This window comes from Centruroides sculpturatus, unplaced genomic scaffold, assembly GCF_000671375.1.
Source record: "Centruroides sculpturatus isolate CEXI.00-Female unplaced genomic scaffold, Cexi_2.0 scaffold50, whole genome shotgun sequence".
NCBI lineage: Eukaryota > Metazoa > Arthropoda > Arachnida > Scorpiones > Buthidae > Centruroides > Centruroides sculpturatus.
Window position 1 is genome coordinate 211,397 of NW_019384891.1, and position 14,536 is coordinate 225,932.

The 14,536-nt window shown below is 32.8% G+C and overlaps 2 protein-coding genes across 3 annotated transcripts; one reads left to right on the forward strand and one right to left on the reverse strand.

Moving 5' to 3' along the window:
* Window positions 1-865: 865 nt before the first annotated feature.
* On the reverse strand, window positions 866-3,777 carry LOC111631252 (protein PTHB1-like). The gene has a single exon (XM_023375472.1). The coding sequence runs from the start codon at window positions 3,634-3,636 to the stop codon at window positions 898-900; it is 2,739 nt and encodes a 912-aa protein (XP_023231240.1). The 5' UTR covers window positions 3,637-3,777; the 3' UTR covers window positions 866-897.
* Window positions 3,778-6,407: 2,630 nt separating this feature from the next.
* Window positions 6,408-11,401, forward strand: LOC111631279. 2 transcript variants are annotated; one of them, XM_023375496.1, is made up of 7 exons: window positions 6,408-6,548; window positions 7,730-9,080; window positions 9,162-9,353; window positions 9,443-9,613; window positions 9,687-9,875; window positions 9,937-10,094; window positions 10,924-11,401. In XM_023375496.1, the coding sequence occupies exons 2-7, from the start codon at window positions 7,736-7,738 to the stop codon at window positions 11,077-11,079; spliced, it is 2,211 nt and encodes a 736-aa protein (XP_023231264.1). In that variant the 5' UTR covers window positions 6,408-6,548; window positions 7,730-7,735; the 3' UTR covers window positions 11,080-11,401. The 2 variants fall into 2 exon arrangements, with proteins under 2 accessions (XP_023231264.1, XP_023231265.1); XM_023375497.1 differs by having other exon boundaries at window positions 9,470-9,613; window positions 10,924-11,397.
* Window positions 11,402-14,536: the final 3,135 nt, after the last annotated feature.

Sequence of the window (14,536 nt, forward strand, 5' to 3'; positions counted from 1 at the left end):
GAAAGTATATATTTTTTATTTTTGGGGGTCTCCAGAACAAATTAATTAAATTCCCATAGAAACCTATGGTAAATCGATAATTGGTTAATGAACAATTCAGATAGCGAACAAAGTCTTGGAACGGATTATGTTCATTAATCGATCACCCACTGTACATTTGTAAAATAACAATGATTATGTAATATTTAAATACAGTCTTCCAAAAAGAATGCTACTATTTTAAATTAATTATGTATTTTACTGTAATTGTGTTAGTTATTAACTGAGAATGTTTTAATAGACAGTACATTAAAACATTGGAAACATTCTTCCTATGCTCACTACAGCCTATCCATTGTCACTCCTCACAGCAGATACAATTCTACACTACTCATATTGCACAATGATAAGTGATTCAGATTTTGCAGAGTACAAAATGCCTTCTCTGTTGCAAAGTTGCCATTTTCATTTACGGAGCTTCTTAGAGGAAATATGTGACAAGATGTTTGAATGCAGATGGGAGATGAAACTTGAAAACTTACTCTATTGATTGGTGTACATCACATATATTATAATAATAATTAACATAATTACAGTAATTTAAAATGGTAGCATTCTTTTTGGAAGATCCTGTATATTTTCTTTATACAAAATACTTAATGAATTAAAACTAGACTAAAGAAACATAAATAATATATGCTATATCACATTAACAAAAAATCAAATTCAAAACTTACTTTAAATAAAATTTTAATTCACAAAAACTAATAATAATAATTATTATTAATATAAATTTTTCTTTCTATAAAATTAAAACAATTCAAAATTAAAAAATAAATTAAATAATTTGATAAATTAATTTTTAAGATTTCCAAATAAATAATTCTACAGGATAAAAAATGAAAATTTCTTAGAATTTTAAAAAAAAGCAATATCATCTTTAGAAACATTTTCTTCAATTAAATCATCTAAATTAGATATGTTAGATTCAGATTTTGACAATGATTCTTTGCTTTCCACTTCTTTTAGTGGAGATAATGAATTTTGTGCAGAAATTCTAGGTGCTCTTCCATCAAATTTATCACTTCTCTCTGCAAATCTACTTCCTATTGGAACAGACGTTTCTTCTTCTATGATTTGTGAATCCACAGTTTCTTGTTTATTATATTTCTTATTGTCAGTTGAACTTTTTTCTGATTCATTGAATCTTGCACCCTTTAAAATTCTATCCACAATAACAGTTATATGTTTTTTAAATTTATTTATATCTTTCATTATTTCTAGTTTCTCAGCTGATACTGTAGATGACTCCTTTCCTGACTGTATTAAATAAGTTGCAAGCATATGTGTAATAGCTGCATTGACTGTTTCTTCCCATTCTTTGTGAGAGTCAACATCAGAAAAAGGAAAAAATACAGACTGCAAAACTGAATATTCATCATCTGTCATATTTGTTGTTAATTTAATTAATAATGTAATTAACAGTGTAGCAGAATTTAAAGTACAACAACAACTTTCAAGTTCTTGAGTAAATTCTTCTATAGACTCTGTCAAGGTTATTATCTGTCTATGAGTTGCTTCTAAAAGAGAATCCAAATTATTTAAAGGTGTCGGAGTCTTATCTTTCATTTTTGTAAGTAAACGTTTTTGGACAACTCTAAACTGTGCTGTTCTCTGACCCAATAATTCTTCCAATTGCATTAATTTCATTCGACATTCAAAATGCTTTTCTATAATCTCAAAATAATCTGATAAAGGAATACTTGAAGTGTAAGAAAATTTAATGCCATTGCTAGTACCATATTCATGTTTGAAATATGTAGAAAGTCTTTGAATTAATTCTGAAGTGAAAAGCCATAAAGCAGCAAAATAATCACTTTGAATTCTGTATCGTTGTGATGTTTTTGAGGCAAGAATAGACACTTGTTGTCCTCCATGAAATTCAAATCCTATTACATTTCCAACTGTTGAAGGTGGATCAGAAAATTCAGCAAATAACTCATGTAAAGAAACTGTCTGTTTATTTGTATCAATAGTAACTTTATACGATGCAGTTTTCATTGGCACAGCAACTTTTGCAACTAACTGAAGAGGTAATGCAACTATACTTTCAGTTATTCTTGGAGCTCCACTACTGTTTGTATAAACAGCTAAGGCATGTAATTTCAGACTGGACGGAATAAATGGTGCTTTCATTTGGATAGACACCATCACTTGTGAATACTCAGATATAGTGCTAAATGTAAATTCACTCTGAGATAAAACTAATGGTTGTTGAATATTTACAATCAGTCTTACATCTTGAACAGGTATAGTTGTTTTCAATTGTATTTTAGCAGTAATGGACGGAACTGGTTCCCCATCATCAGATAATACAAAACTTTCATTAGGTGTAACTGTATCTAAATGTGGTGGAATAACAATAACAATTGACAATTCACTTTCCATCCTTTTATTTCCTGGCAGAGCATTATTTGTTGCTTTTATAATTTTTCTTAATTCATGCATTTCCTGCTCAGCCTTCATGAAATCAATTTCTCTCGACTCCAAAACTGGAACAATGAACAATGACGGTTCAGTTCCCAAATAACAACAGGCAAGTTCCCCAGAATCAGATAAAATTATCATCATACCAGGTATGTTTGAAATAGTTCCTCTACAAATTGATACAGGATTAAAAGGCAATTGTGCAGCCCAACGAAGATTCATATCTTGATAAATCAATAAAGTAAACTGATATGTTGCAATCAACATCATTACAGTTGATTCAATAGCACCTTGATAAGCTAAAAGACAACATGGATTATAATCTAATTTTTTTATATATTTTAATACTCCATTTTGTTTGAAGGCAAATATACTTCTTTCACCCAAAACTAATATTATGGACGGAGCAGTCTTGAACTCGATAATGGCTATATCCAATGCAGCTTCACCGAGACTAAATGTCCAATCTGCCATAACTCTCTTTCCATAAGTAATATTCTCAGATTCTTCAGTCGCATCTTTCGCTACCGCTAATATTTGAAATCTGTAACTCTCCAGATTCCATCCGGCAGAGACCGTGACAAATGAATCTGTCTTTGACAGATACTTCAACGGTCCAGGTAAAAGAAATCCAGGTAGAAAACGACTAAATGCAAAACTCTCCTGTTCGAAAAAAGTAAGCGTACCATCAAGAGACTGAACACACATGAAATCCTTCCCCTTAACTTCTCCAAATGGACCAATAACCAAGCAATAAGCACTTCTTTGTAATTTATGTTCATATAGAAGGGACAAATGATAATACGTACCATGATCAACAGCACCAGGTGTTATGGTTACTGCATAAACAGATAATTTTCTAGGGTGCAATACGGCTAAATGAGTTTCTTCAGAGGCACTTGTAAAACGCCCAGCGGCTAGATCAATAATAGGAAAATTAAGCTGTCTCTCTAATAATAACTCATCCGGTTGAAAACAACTCAGCTTTCCATTCTCTTGTTTTTCTGGATGCGGTTGATAAACACGTAAAGTTCCATTGTGACTTCCCACAATAATTTTGTCATTTTGATCGTTATTATTATCGATATTAGCTACACATAAACAACCTTTATCGAAATCTTCGTTACCGCAATTAGTAGTCCACCAATCCCTCGCTTTAAATAAAGACATTAGCTTTTTCAAAATGTTTAAAAACGAAATGCAATGTAGACAAATAAAGAAATATACAAATCATCCATTAACAAAATATCGATTCGACCGTCTCATAAGGAAATTGTCAGGTTATGACGTAAAATAAGCAAAGTCCCGAAGAAAAATCGCCAACGCCATCTATCAGCAGAATTGTTATCATTAACAAAGCGCGTTGAATACGAAAAATGCGAGTAAACAAATCAATTAGTTTTTATGATAGTTTTTGATAATCGAATACTACTTATTTGAAAGTAATTTATTTGCTTATCTAAAAATGCAACGTATTCTTGGTTTTCAGTTATTCTTATCATTTCAAAAAGTGTTTTCTTTTCTTTTTTTTAATCGTTCTGCAAAAACATCGAGATTGTTCGCATTTGTAATAAGAAACACTTTTTTGGTTCTCCAAATTTTAAAAGCATTTGAGTCAATAAATTTTAAATTATCAATTGCCATTGAATTTTTTTCTTTTTTTTTTTGCAACGAAATAAGCTATTTTATTCCTACCGTTGTCCTTGAAACTACCACTGCAGGTGAAACTATAAATTCGTCAAGATCTATTGCACGATGTTTTCTAATTTTTTTTTGAATACTGTAATAGCAAAAACATACCAAACTCGGTACAGTGAAAACTGCTTAGGCGACCACCTGCATTCGACGGGCACCTGCCAAAACGGGCAAAAATTTCTGGCACCGAATAGTTTATCCATAGAGTCTTCGTATAAGTTACCTGTATTAAACGACCACCTGTGTAACGCGACCGCGGGCATCGATTTTTGGTCCGAAACAACATACAACACCTGTAATAAGCGACCACTTTCGCGAATGTATCTGGTCTAAACTATTGTAAGAACCCATCTCAACAACGTTTCCACCTCCTAATATAATGAATTAGTCTAAACTCTCGTTCGAACCCATCCCGGGCACTTCTCCCACCCTTGAAATTAGGTGCAGGTGTTAATAAATTAGTCTAGCAACAAAGGAAATTCATTTCAGTTTGTTGGAAAATGTCCGAAATGCAAAGTGCTGTCGTTAGAAGATCGTATTAAAGTTATCACAACAGCAATTAGCGGCGAAGTTTAACTGTGGGAAAACAAAATTTATTTTACCCTAGACCTACAGTATTTTCCTTGGGGGTGTAAAATATTGTACACGATACAATTAATCGGCTGATCTCATCGTTTGATAAAATCTATTTTTATTTATTTATTTTGAAGCTCATATACAGTACACGTGCGATAAATAGTTTCTGTATCAACCTACCTTATTTCCACGATATTTTTAGAAAAATAATATCCAAGTAATTTTCGCAGGCAAAATATTCAAAAAACAATAAACGCATTAATGCAAAAATCAGTTTTACAGGCAACCTTCCTTTTTCGATTCCGGAAAATCGCGAAATGTAATGAAATCGTATTATGAGTAAAAATAATAAAATCGTTTTATTATTAATAAATAATTTTTCTTATTGTACTTAAGAAAATATTAAATATTAAAAAATACAATATTTTTAAAGTTAAAATAAGATTAAACTAACGAATAACAAAACCAAAGTGATGTAGAGATACGACACGCTTTGTATATCGATGACGTAATACACGTAACTGAGGAGCGAACGAAAACAACCGAGTTGAATTAGGTCGGAAAAAAGAAAGTGTGCATTATAATCGAGAAAATGCGACTATTGTATTAATCTTTAAAATGTTGGTATTAAATCTGTCTTATAAAATCACGACGACTCCTGTAAATCGAGTTATCCGATAAGAATAAAATACAATACAGTACCAATATAGCCCTATCGTTGAAAAACTTCGCTTATTTTTGCTCACCTCGAGTTTTTAGTAGTAGAAATGGCTAAAAAGTGCGCAAAATACGTACGGAAATACGGTATTACAGCACCACCTGTCTAAAAGACCACTTTTTGAAGGAACCGTGGGTGGTTGCCATAGACAGGTTTACTGTATATGTTATATAGAGAGTACAGCTCTAGGCAATGTGAATATATTCGTTTAAATTAATAGGTTTCGTATTTTTGGCTACGGCAACGCAATACATAGACATTCTGCTGAGCGGGGTTACCTCCTGAGGGGACTTTTATTTAAAAAAACTGGTCTCTATTTAGGTATTTCTAACGTAGAGAAAACACGAAAAACTCCACGTGGCCAGTTCGTTGACGAGGCGCAATCCCTCGACCAGCTACCAGTGTTTGGTGGTTTTATCCATTCGGTCACTGCTGGGCCTTAAATTAATAAAAGCTAATTCTGAAAGTATAGAGCATATCGCATGCGATACACAAAATATTTTGGTGTGAAATGGTCTTTATAGGTAAATATCATTTTGATATCTAAATTTATCGAAGTTTCTGTTTTCTAAGAAATTTCTTTAGATTTAGATATTAATAGATTAGTTAAAAAGTATTTTTCACAGTAAAATTCAATGGTCGGAGTCGAAAGAATTTTACTGACTGACTCCACAACACTGGTTACAATAACGAGTATAAGCGGTGCCATATCGAAATGAGTTTTCGGGAATATTTTACTTTAAATCCGTTTTCTGCTTGAAGAAATTTGATTAAGTGAAAACATCTGCCAAATTTTTAAATTTTAGTGTTTATTAAATTTTAATTTTCTGTACCATCCGCTTAATTGAACATTTGTTATCAACCAATGACAACTTCCAGCAAGAGGCTAGATAAGAGCAAAATTCTTTTAAATAAAAAATACGTGAAATTTCTCTAATTATCATATTTATTTTTTATTTATTCGCAGCAATATAAATTAAAATAAATAAATAAATTAACATTATTAAAATGAAAATTACAAGCGTCAATTCTAGCAGACGAACTTCGACCATTACAAACGCCGCCGTCTTAGAATGTGAAGTTTGCTACAGAAGTAAGTATTAAGAACTACATTATACTGGCGTATTATTAATTAATTAACATTAAATTAATCAAATTTAAAGCAAAATAAAAATGATTATAATGTAATTAGGCGAATTTCCTAATAATTATGCGATTTATGAAGATGACGATTTAGGCCTAACAAAATATGTAAAATTTTTAGGTTTAGGCTACAAAACATGTAATTTATCAGATTCTTCGATTTTCTTTTACTAAGTTATAAATGTTTTATAGTTTAATCATAAATAAAAGTTATGGTTTAAGTTATAATACCAATAAATACTCTAATTTCCTTTAATAGCATTTTATTACTAATTTTTATGAAAATGTATGAAACATGGCACCGTAGTTATGGTATTATGTATGTAATACTAATGTATGCTTGCTTTATGCTTGGCACCCATGTTACAATTTGAAAGACCAAACTACTAAATTCAAAAAACCGAAGTTTTTACTTATTCAGAGGTATTTCTGACTATTCTATGGCCATTCTCAGCTTGCAAACAACACAAATTTCTAAAAGATGCTGCAAAACTGGATGAGATATATTAAAAGCACGAAATAACGCCTGTATTCCAGTTAATATGATCCACTTTATTATAAGAACAAACGTATTCAACAGTCTTCAACAGCTATCTTCAAGTTATGGAATGTTACATAAAACAAAATTTTAAAAAATTTGTATAAAATAGAACTCGTTAAATTCATCTTGGAGGTCACATACGTAAAAGAATGTTGAAGGAAACTAAAATGAAATGAAAATAAAATACAGAACAATATAACGGGAGTTAAATAAACTACATAGCCTATGTACAAAAGATGGGGACAGTTCAATACGTACTCTAATAACACCATGGAAAGAAGTCTCAAGATTTCAAATCTGGAGAATATGCAAGAAGTCCAGTCTCACACAACGCAAATTTTATTCAAACATATTATAATATGCTGGTCTGAATGCAATTCATTTAAGATTTATATGCTTCCATGTTCTAATAAAGCATTAAACCTGGTAGCCTCAGGTCTACAAATTTAATGCTTAAAGATGATGCTTCTTTAATCAGACTTGTAAAGTTAAAACTTTTTGCATTTGTTTCTTAGATTTTTTAGAACTTATTTAACTTGTTAATTGTCGGGATATTATTATTATTAAGCGTAATTTTTTCCTCTTTTTAGATAGAGATGGATACGAACAATGTATACATAAATTTCTTCGAATTTCTTAATGATTATAAAACCAGTAATAAAAGGAAACGTTTAAAAATAAATAATACCATTGTGTTGCTAGAAAATGGATATCTGAAAGCAAGAAAGTCTATAAAAACATTAATAAATGCTATTAAAGAGGAGCTCACCAGTGAATTGGATGTCGCTTATCAAACAAAACTTCAAATACTGCTTGATTTCCAGAAAGAAGTCGAAGAATACGTTTATTCAAACTTGTTAAATGTCTTCAATGATTTCCATTGTTTGCGCGATATCGTCAGGATTATAGAGAATAGTTCCAACAAAGTTTGCATTCTACCTTATATTTCTCTGGATTTTATACCAGAAGATATTTCGATAGCCAAATCGGCAATCGGTTATTTTAAAACGTGTGCAGTTTTGCCAGAGGAACTGACTCTTACCTTATTCGAATTGGATGATAAGTATTGGTTAGAAGTGAGAAGTAGCAAGCCTTGGCACTCTCTTTTAATATATTCTCTAACTACTTTCGCAGAAAATTTTGCAGGTAGAAAGTTTTATGGGAATGTCATTGATAAAAAGAATGGTTTTTATTCAATTACTTTTCAAAACAATTTCGGTATTGATTTTAAAGTCTCTGTTTTGTTGTGTGCTCGTCATGTAAGAAACAGTCCATTGACAATAAAAAATCCTCTGCTTAGAAGTCCCAAATATGGATCTTACTGTTTAGATACGTCAGCATCTAAAACAGTCGAAATGCCGAATAAGAATGAAACTATTCCTAAGCTTTTTATCCAAGGCGGCATTTGTAGCTCATTCTGCACAGAAAATGACGAGAAGAAAAGCTTTAAAGTTACTGGAATGGGACGCGGTCTCGTAGCAAAGGAAGAAGTTCCGAAAAAATTTCTAGCTACCAGAGGAAAAGTCTATTCTTCCGGAGAGTGCACTGGAAAGGTAAAGGTTTCTCTAACTGAGGGGTTGAACGTCGGTTCTGTTATAAATGGTAAAGATTGGTTTTCACCCGTAGAAAGGATAAACAGTAACAGTGATATAAAAGCAGAGGGATTAATAAACATGCCTACTGCTAATAAACTTTCACCATTTGTTCAGAATAAAAGTAATGGAACTGATGGGACTGACTGGTATAAAAGTAATGAAACTGAGAGATCTGAATGGGACAAAAGTACAAGTGCTAACAGAAAGGATAAATCGAAGATCAGTACTACTGCAGATAATGTGTTCTGGTCTTCACAAACAGTTGAGAATTTAGATGGCTCGACGAGAGATAATAGCCCTTATGCTCGTAAAAGCTTGAATAATACTGATGATGATGATGATGAAGGTAAGAATGCATACACATCCAAAATTTATTTTATATTTGTTTATCATGCTTATTTAATCTTTTCTATTTTAAAATATTCAGAGAATTTTGCTGCAGTCACTGCCAAACTCACACATGTGATTTCTTCGCAATGCGGAGTGGATCTTAAATATCCTGTCGGCGTCGTCGTGAGTGATAATAAAGACATAGTTATATGCGACACGGGAAATCATAGAGTTTGGATCCTCGACGAAACTGGAAAGAGAAAGGCACTATTTAATACCACAGATCAAGGTAGGCCTAAGTCAAGGTCTTAGATTTATAAATCTAAGACCTTGGGCCTAAGTAGGTTAGAAAAAGAATTGAATGTTAAAGTTTAAAAGATTTAAATTACGCAATTGAACTTTCAGGTAAGAGACTATGCAGGCCTTCGGCAGCCGTTATGCTTCAAAATGGAATTTTAGTTATCAAAGATGATAATTCGCTTCACTTTTACGATTCTAATGGGACATTTATCAAAAGTACTGGCAATGAAATATTAAACAAGTCTTTCGGTATGTATATACACTTATAATTATAGTATGAAACAAGTGATTCTATAATATAATTAGTTGAAAATGTTTTAAGGATTGGTGCTGACGGAAAATGAAAAGTTGGTGACTTTAAGCGAGAGTAGGTCGCCGAAGTTGTTTGTGTTTAACAAAGACGCTCAGCTGGAACATATTTGCCTTTATCAGCCAATATTGGACAGGCCAGAAAATTCGAAATGTCGTTTCATGGCCACCTACAATAACGAGTTGGTCGTATCCGATTTAGGTGAGTTTAAGATTATTTTTATTTTCTAATAAGTAGATTAATCATATTTCCATTGTGTTAGGATTAAGCAAGATGTACAAGACTAATTTATTGGGTGAACAAATCCATGTTTTTGGCTCTTATGGCAAAACTCCCGGAAATTTCAATGAACCGTCGGGAATCACATTAGATTCCAGTGATACTATGCTGATAGGAGATAGCAAGAATGATAGAATTCAGGTTAGTATTCAGTCTCTTTAATATGTGAAATCTATTTTTACATCTCAGCTGCTTTGTCGTCAACTTTAGTCAACAATTGGTGTATTAGTGTTCATATAGTGAGTGGAAAGTGTTGGCCAGATGGTCTTACAGTAAGATGTTAAGTCCGCTGTTATGGGATTTTGATTTGAATATTTATCCAAACTTCCATGACTTGGGGACTGTCCATTAATTACTCATACACGTTTTGATCACTCTTCTTGTTGTGTACGATAGTTTGTGAACCCTGACATTGAACAAATGACTTTAAAAGTTCCGCAAATGTTTTTTTTTTTTTTTTAACTGATAGAGTTTATTCGCATTACTAGTAAAAGCAAGTAAGTAGGTATTGACACTGCTAAAGAAAGTATATGTAGAAATGCATCGACATCCCTATGATATACTTTGCACAATCCCATCCGTTTAAACTACTGTATAACTGCCTACGTAATTGCACCTTAAAGGCAATTCAGATCAGGTCATCGTTTCTCTGACTCGTGCTAGCTGACTCTATTTGCGGCATTGGTTGACATTGCTTGGACTATGATGATCTAGTGCTTTTGGTTTTATTTCTTTGTAGTCTTACATGCCAGCGAACCATATAATTTGCTTTCCGTCACCGAAAAACAATAGTATCAAAGGGAACAAGTGAATCATATATTGCCTTTAGGCCTATACATTCAGTAATCTAGCAGTCGCGCTAATCTGGCACCCATTTATACAAAGAATGGCCGGATTAGAGAGCATCTACTGTAATAAAAATTTTTGATAATCGTCGAAAAATTAAAAATACTGTACCTTCGTTTTACAGATCTTCAGTTGGAACGGAGAATATTTGGGCAGAGTGCTGTTTTCGGATCCCATTCGTAGGCCTTCGGATATTACATTAACTTTCGACGGTTACCTGTACGTTCTTAATTACCTAGACCATTTTCTAGGTATTTATAAATTAGAGAATGACAAATAATATGACTCCATACAACACAATAGTTTAAGTTATATAAAGTTCATTCTCTTCATTATTTAATGTTTAAATAATAAATAATGTTTGTTTAATGTAAAATATATTTATATTGTTCCTATTCCTGTTTGTAAGAAAATGGATAATTTAATTTATGTAAATAACATATATTTTATAATAATTAAATTATTGTCAACATTGTGTTTGAAAAATTTCAGTTTGTGTTTATTGTATTTGACGTTTTTGGCTGTTTTAAGTGTGTAATTGGTGTAACAAAACTAAAAAAAAACAAATTAAATACTTCGATGTAAAATTTTATCTAAATATATAAAATTACTTGTCCTGACTGATTGATTGACTGACTGACTGACTGAATGACTGATTCATCATCGCCCAGAGCAAACCGCTGAACCTAAAGAGATGAAATTTGGTACACAGTTAGGGTACGTCATGAAAACGCGCACTAAGAAGGGATTTTTCGAAATTCCTAGGCGGAGGGGAGAGGGAAAGGATTAAGGCTTAACCAGAAGAACGGCTTCTCCTGTACTATATTAGATGCGATTTTTTTGTTTTTAATTACGTTTAGTCTTCATTGAGTACTTAGGTGTATTAAATTGATAACATTTCAGACGTTGTCATAAATATTTTGATATATTTCGATTTTTTAACCAAATGTTCGAACCGTTTTAAATTCGAATTTGTTATTGCATATTAGTTCGATTATAGAACGATTGTAAACGTTCCAGAAAATTGATCAAATTGAAAACATTTCGTTTGATTCTCGGCAATTCTCATCATTCTCAGCGGTAGGTGTTATATAACAATTACTATAGTTGTTGAAATATAGTCGACCCCCCTATAACACGGGTTCCTATAGTTCGGATTCCTATATCACGGCGAAAAAATTGCGACAGTATTCGTACATACATGCTAAAAATAACTCCTAAAATTCGGTAAAACGTTATCGCCGACTTGCGTCGCGACAGGATTGCACAAACCGTTGAGTTTAAACGAGCAGCGGACCTATCAAAAACCATTTATTATTTAACGTCAATAAAAATTATATTTATATTAATGAAGTCTCTAAAGTTCGGCGAATTTTTCGCAAAAAAAATTAATTTATCAGGAAGCACGCGAGCGCCATTCGATGACAATCTCCACGACGAAAACAAGCTTAAGAACGGCGTAGTCGAACGGTGCACACTCGGTAAGTAATTCTACAATTTTTTGTTTATAGCATAGTTTATATGGATTATTCCCAAAAAATTATACGTATTTTGGAAATGTCGAGTCGAATTATTCTAGAATCGATTAATTTTTATGGAAGAAACCTTTCAAACAGCCGTAGTCTATAAACTTCACATGTGCCGGGCTATGATTGGCTGGATTCCTAGAAGCTGGATTCATGAAAACAGGAACGTATCTACCGTGTTATAGAGGGGTCGACTGTACTGAATATAAATAGGGTTTGCTTGCAAAATCCTGGCGGGCAAAGCCGCGGGTAACAGCTAGTGTATAAATAAATTTATTGGTTTGAAATTTTGAAAAAGTGCTTCTAAAAAAACATTAATAAAATCGAAAAGTTCTCGCGCGTTTATCCAAAATTCGAAAAAAAAGCAGACGCGTAATCAATTGCACATGCGAAAATTAAATTAAACAACTTTTCAAAATTTCGAATGATAATTTGTGGTTAATTGCAATAGAATGCGTAACAATGAATTTTTTACTTTCTTGGCTTTTATATATAACAGTGGGAAAGTAAGGCGATTGGTCAAAAAATGACCACCCAGTATTTTTACATTTTTGGATTCATGACATCTTGAAATGCAAAACATTCGGAAGTTTTTTCTGTATATATGAATATGTCTGTGTGTGGCGCGACTTTGTTCACTTTGTTAGAAGTTTAATAACTACCGTGCTTTTTGTCGAAAAATTTTTGAAATTTTGCAAGGAAGTTTGTTTATTAGGGGGATTGATGCTATTAAATTTTGATGCTTAAAGGTCGAGGGGCGGGGAAATAATTGGGTCGGGTGTATCTCGAGTAGGGTCGGACTTAATGATGATTTTACTTATTATTAGCATTTAAAATTTTTATCAAACTCATCCCTACCCTCAAAATAAGTTTTTTGCCATTTTATAATAGTTAAAAATATTAAAAAATTTTAAAAATAAAATATAACAACAAATGAAGAAACCAAAATTTTAAATGTTACTAGTGATAGTTGAGCAACTCGTTGCTGATTTATTCTTTTTAGGCCTACGCAGATTCGGTCGTGTATCATCTACGAAATGGTAAGTTCTACAAAACTAGTTTTATGTCTAGTCTGTGATAATGAAAGCCGGATGGCTGAGCGGTTAAAAAATGTCTGTGATGATGAAAGAAGACAACAAGAATAATTTATTTGTATTAGTTTTGTACTTTGAGCTAGATTCAATCCAAAAAATCCGACTTTGCATCTGAAAAATTCTAGCAAATTCGGGTCGAGCTAATGACGAGAATTTATAAACCAGAATCTTTCTTTATCCAGAATTGTTATGGTAATATTAGACTTATTCCGAACAACGAAGAAATGCATCCCGTATTTAGTTATTACAGTAGTATAAAACACAGAGGATTCCTTATTCCTTTTCAGAATATTCCTTTGAAAATAATCATCCTTGATGAAGTTTCTCTGTTAAACTGATATTGACTATATAACGGCTAATGATGGATCCTTATAATTAAATTAGTATTATATAATTCATTATTGTTAACGATATTTTGGCATTATTTTTTACGTAATTAGAATCTGAGACAGACTTTCCATCCTTTAACTCGTTTATTATATCACATAAAGTTTCTTACAACGTTTTTGCAAAGTTTCGTCGTAACACAGTTCGGGTAGCGAGTTAAAAGTCCATACAAGAGTACGAAGTTCTTCCTTCTGTCCCTCGATGACAGATGTTGCGATCGACGGCCTCGGGGCGTGCGACAGCTTCGGGCGAAAGTCTCGGGAGAAGGGTGAATCTGGGCGAAGCAAGACGTCACGGAAGAGCGACGGTAAGTCCCAGGAGTCGACAAATCTGTCGCTGCTGATCTGCAGGATCGCAAAAATCCTGAAGTGGCGCACCAAGAACGTCACATCCTTGAATCGCGAGGTTTTATAAGTTTTGCACCCAAAGTTGTCTTTTCATTGGTCTTTCATCGTCACCTGGTAACAACTCGAAACCTGTTGGAGGATCAACGCAGTAGCGTAGCGTAGTGGGGGCGGGACGGCAAAATTTCACAATAAATAATAATATCTTGCAAGAATTCGAACCATTTTATTCCATATTTTATCCACCTACGACTCGGACCGATTGAAATGAGCACGGAATAGTGTTACCATCCATCCGGATAGTCCGGGAATCGACTCGCCGTCCGGGGATATCGTGCGCAACCTGTTGACCTTTTTTTTCTTTGCTTGTACGATTTATTCGTATA

Coding starts and splice junctions, on each gene's coding strand:
- LOC111631252 (XM_023375472.1), bottom strand. CDS start 3,636: ATGTCTTTATTTAAAGCGAGGGATTGGTGGACTACTAATTGCGGTAAC.
- LOC111631279 (XM_023375496.1), top strand. CDS start 7,736: ATGGATACGAACAATGTATACATAAATTTCTTCGAATTTCTTAATGAT. Junction 9,876..9,936: donor GTTGGTCGTATCCGATTTAG/GTGAGTTTAAGA, acceptor CCATTGTGTTAG/GATTAAGCAAGATGTACAAG. Junction 10,095..10,923: donor GCAAGAATGATAGAATTCAG/GTTAGTATTCAG, acceptor TTCGTTTTACAG/ATCTTCAGTTGGAACGGAGA.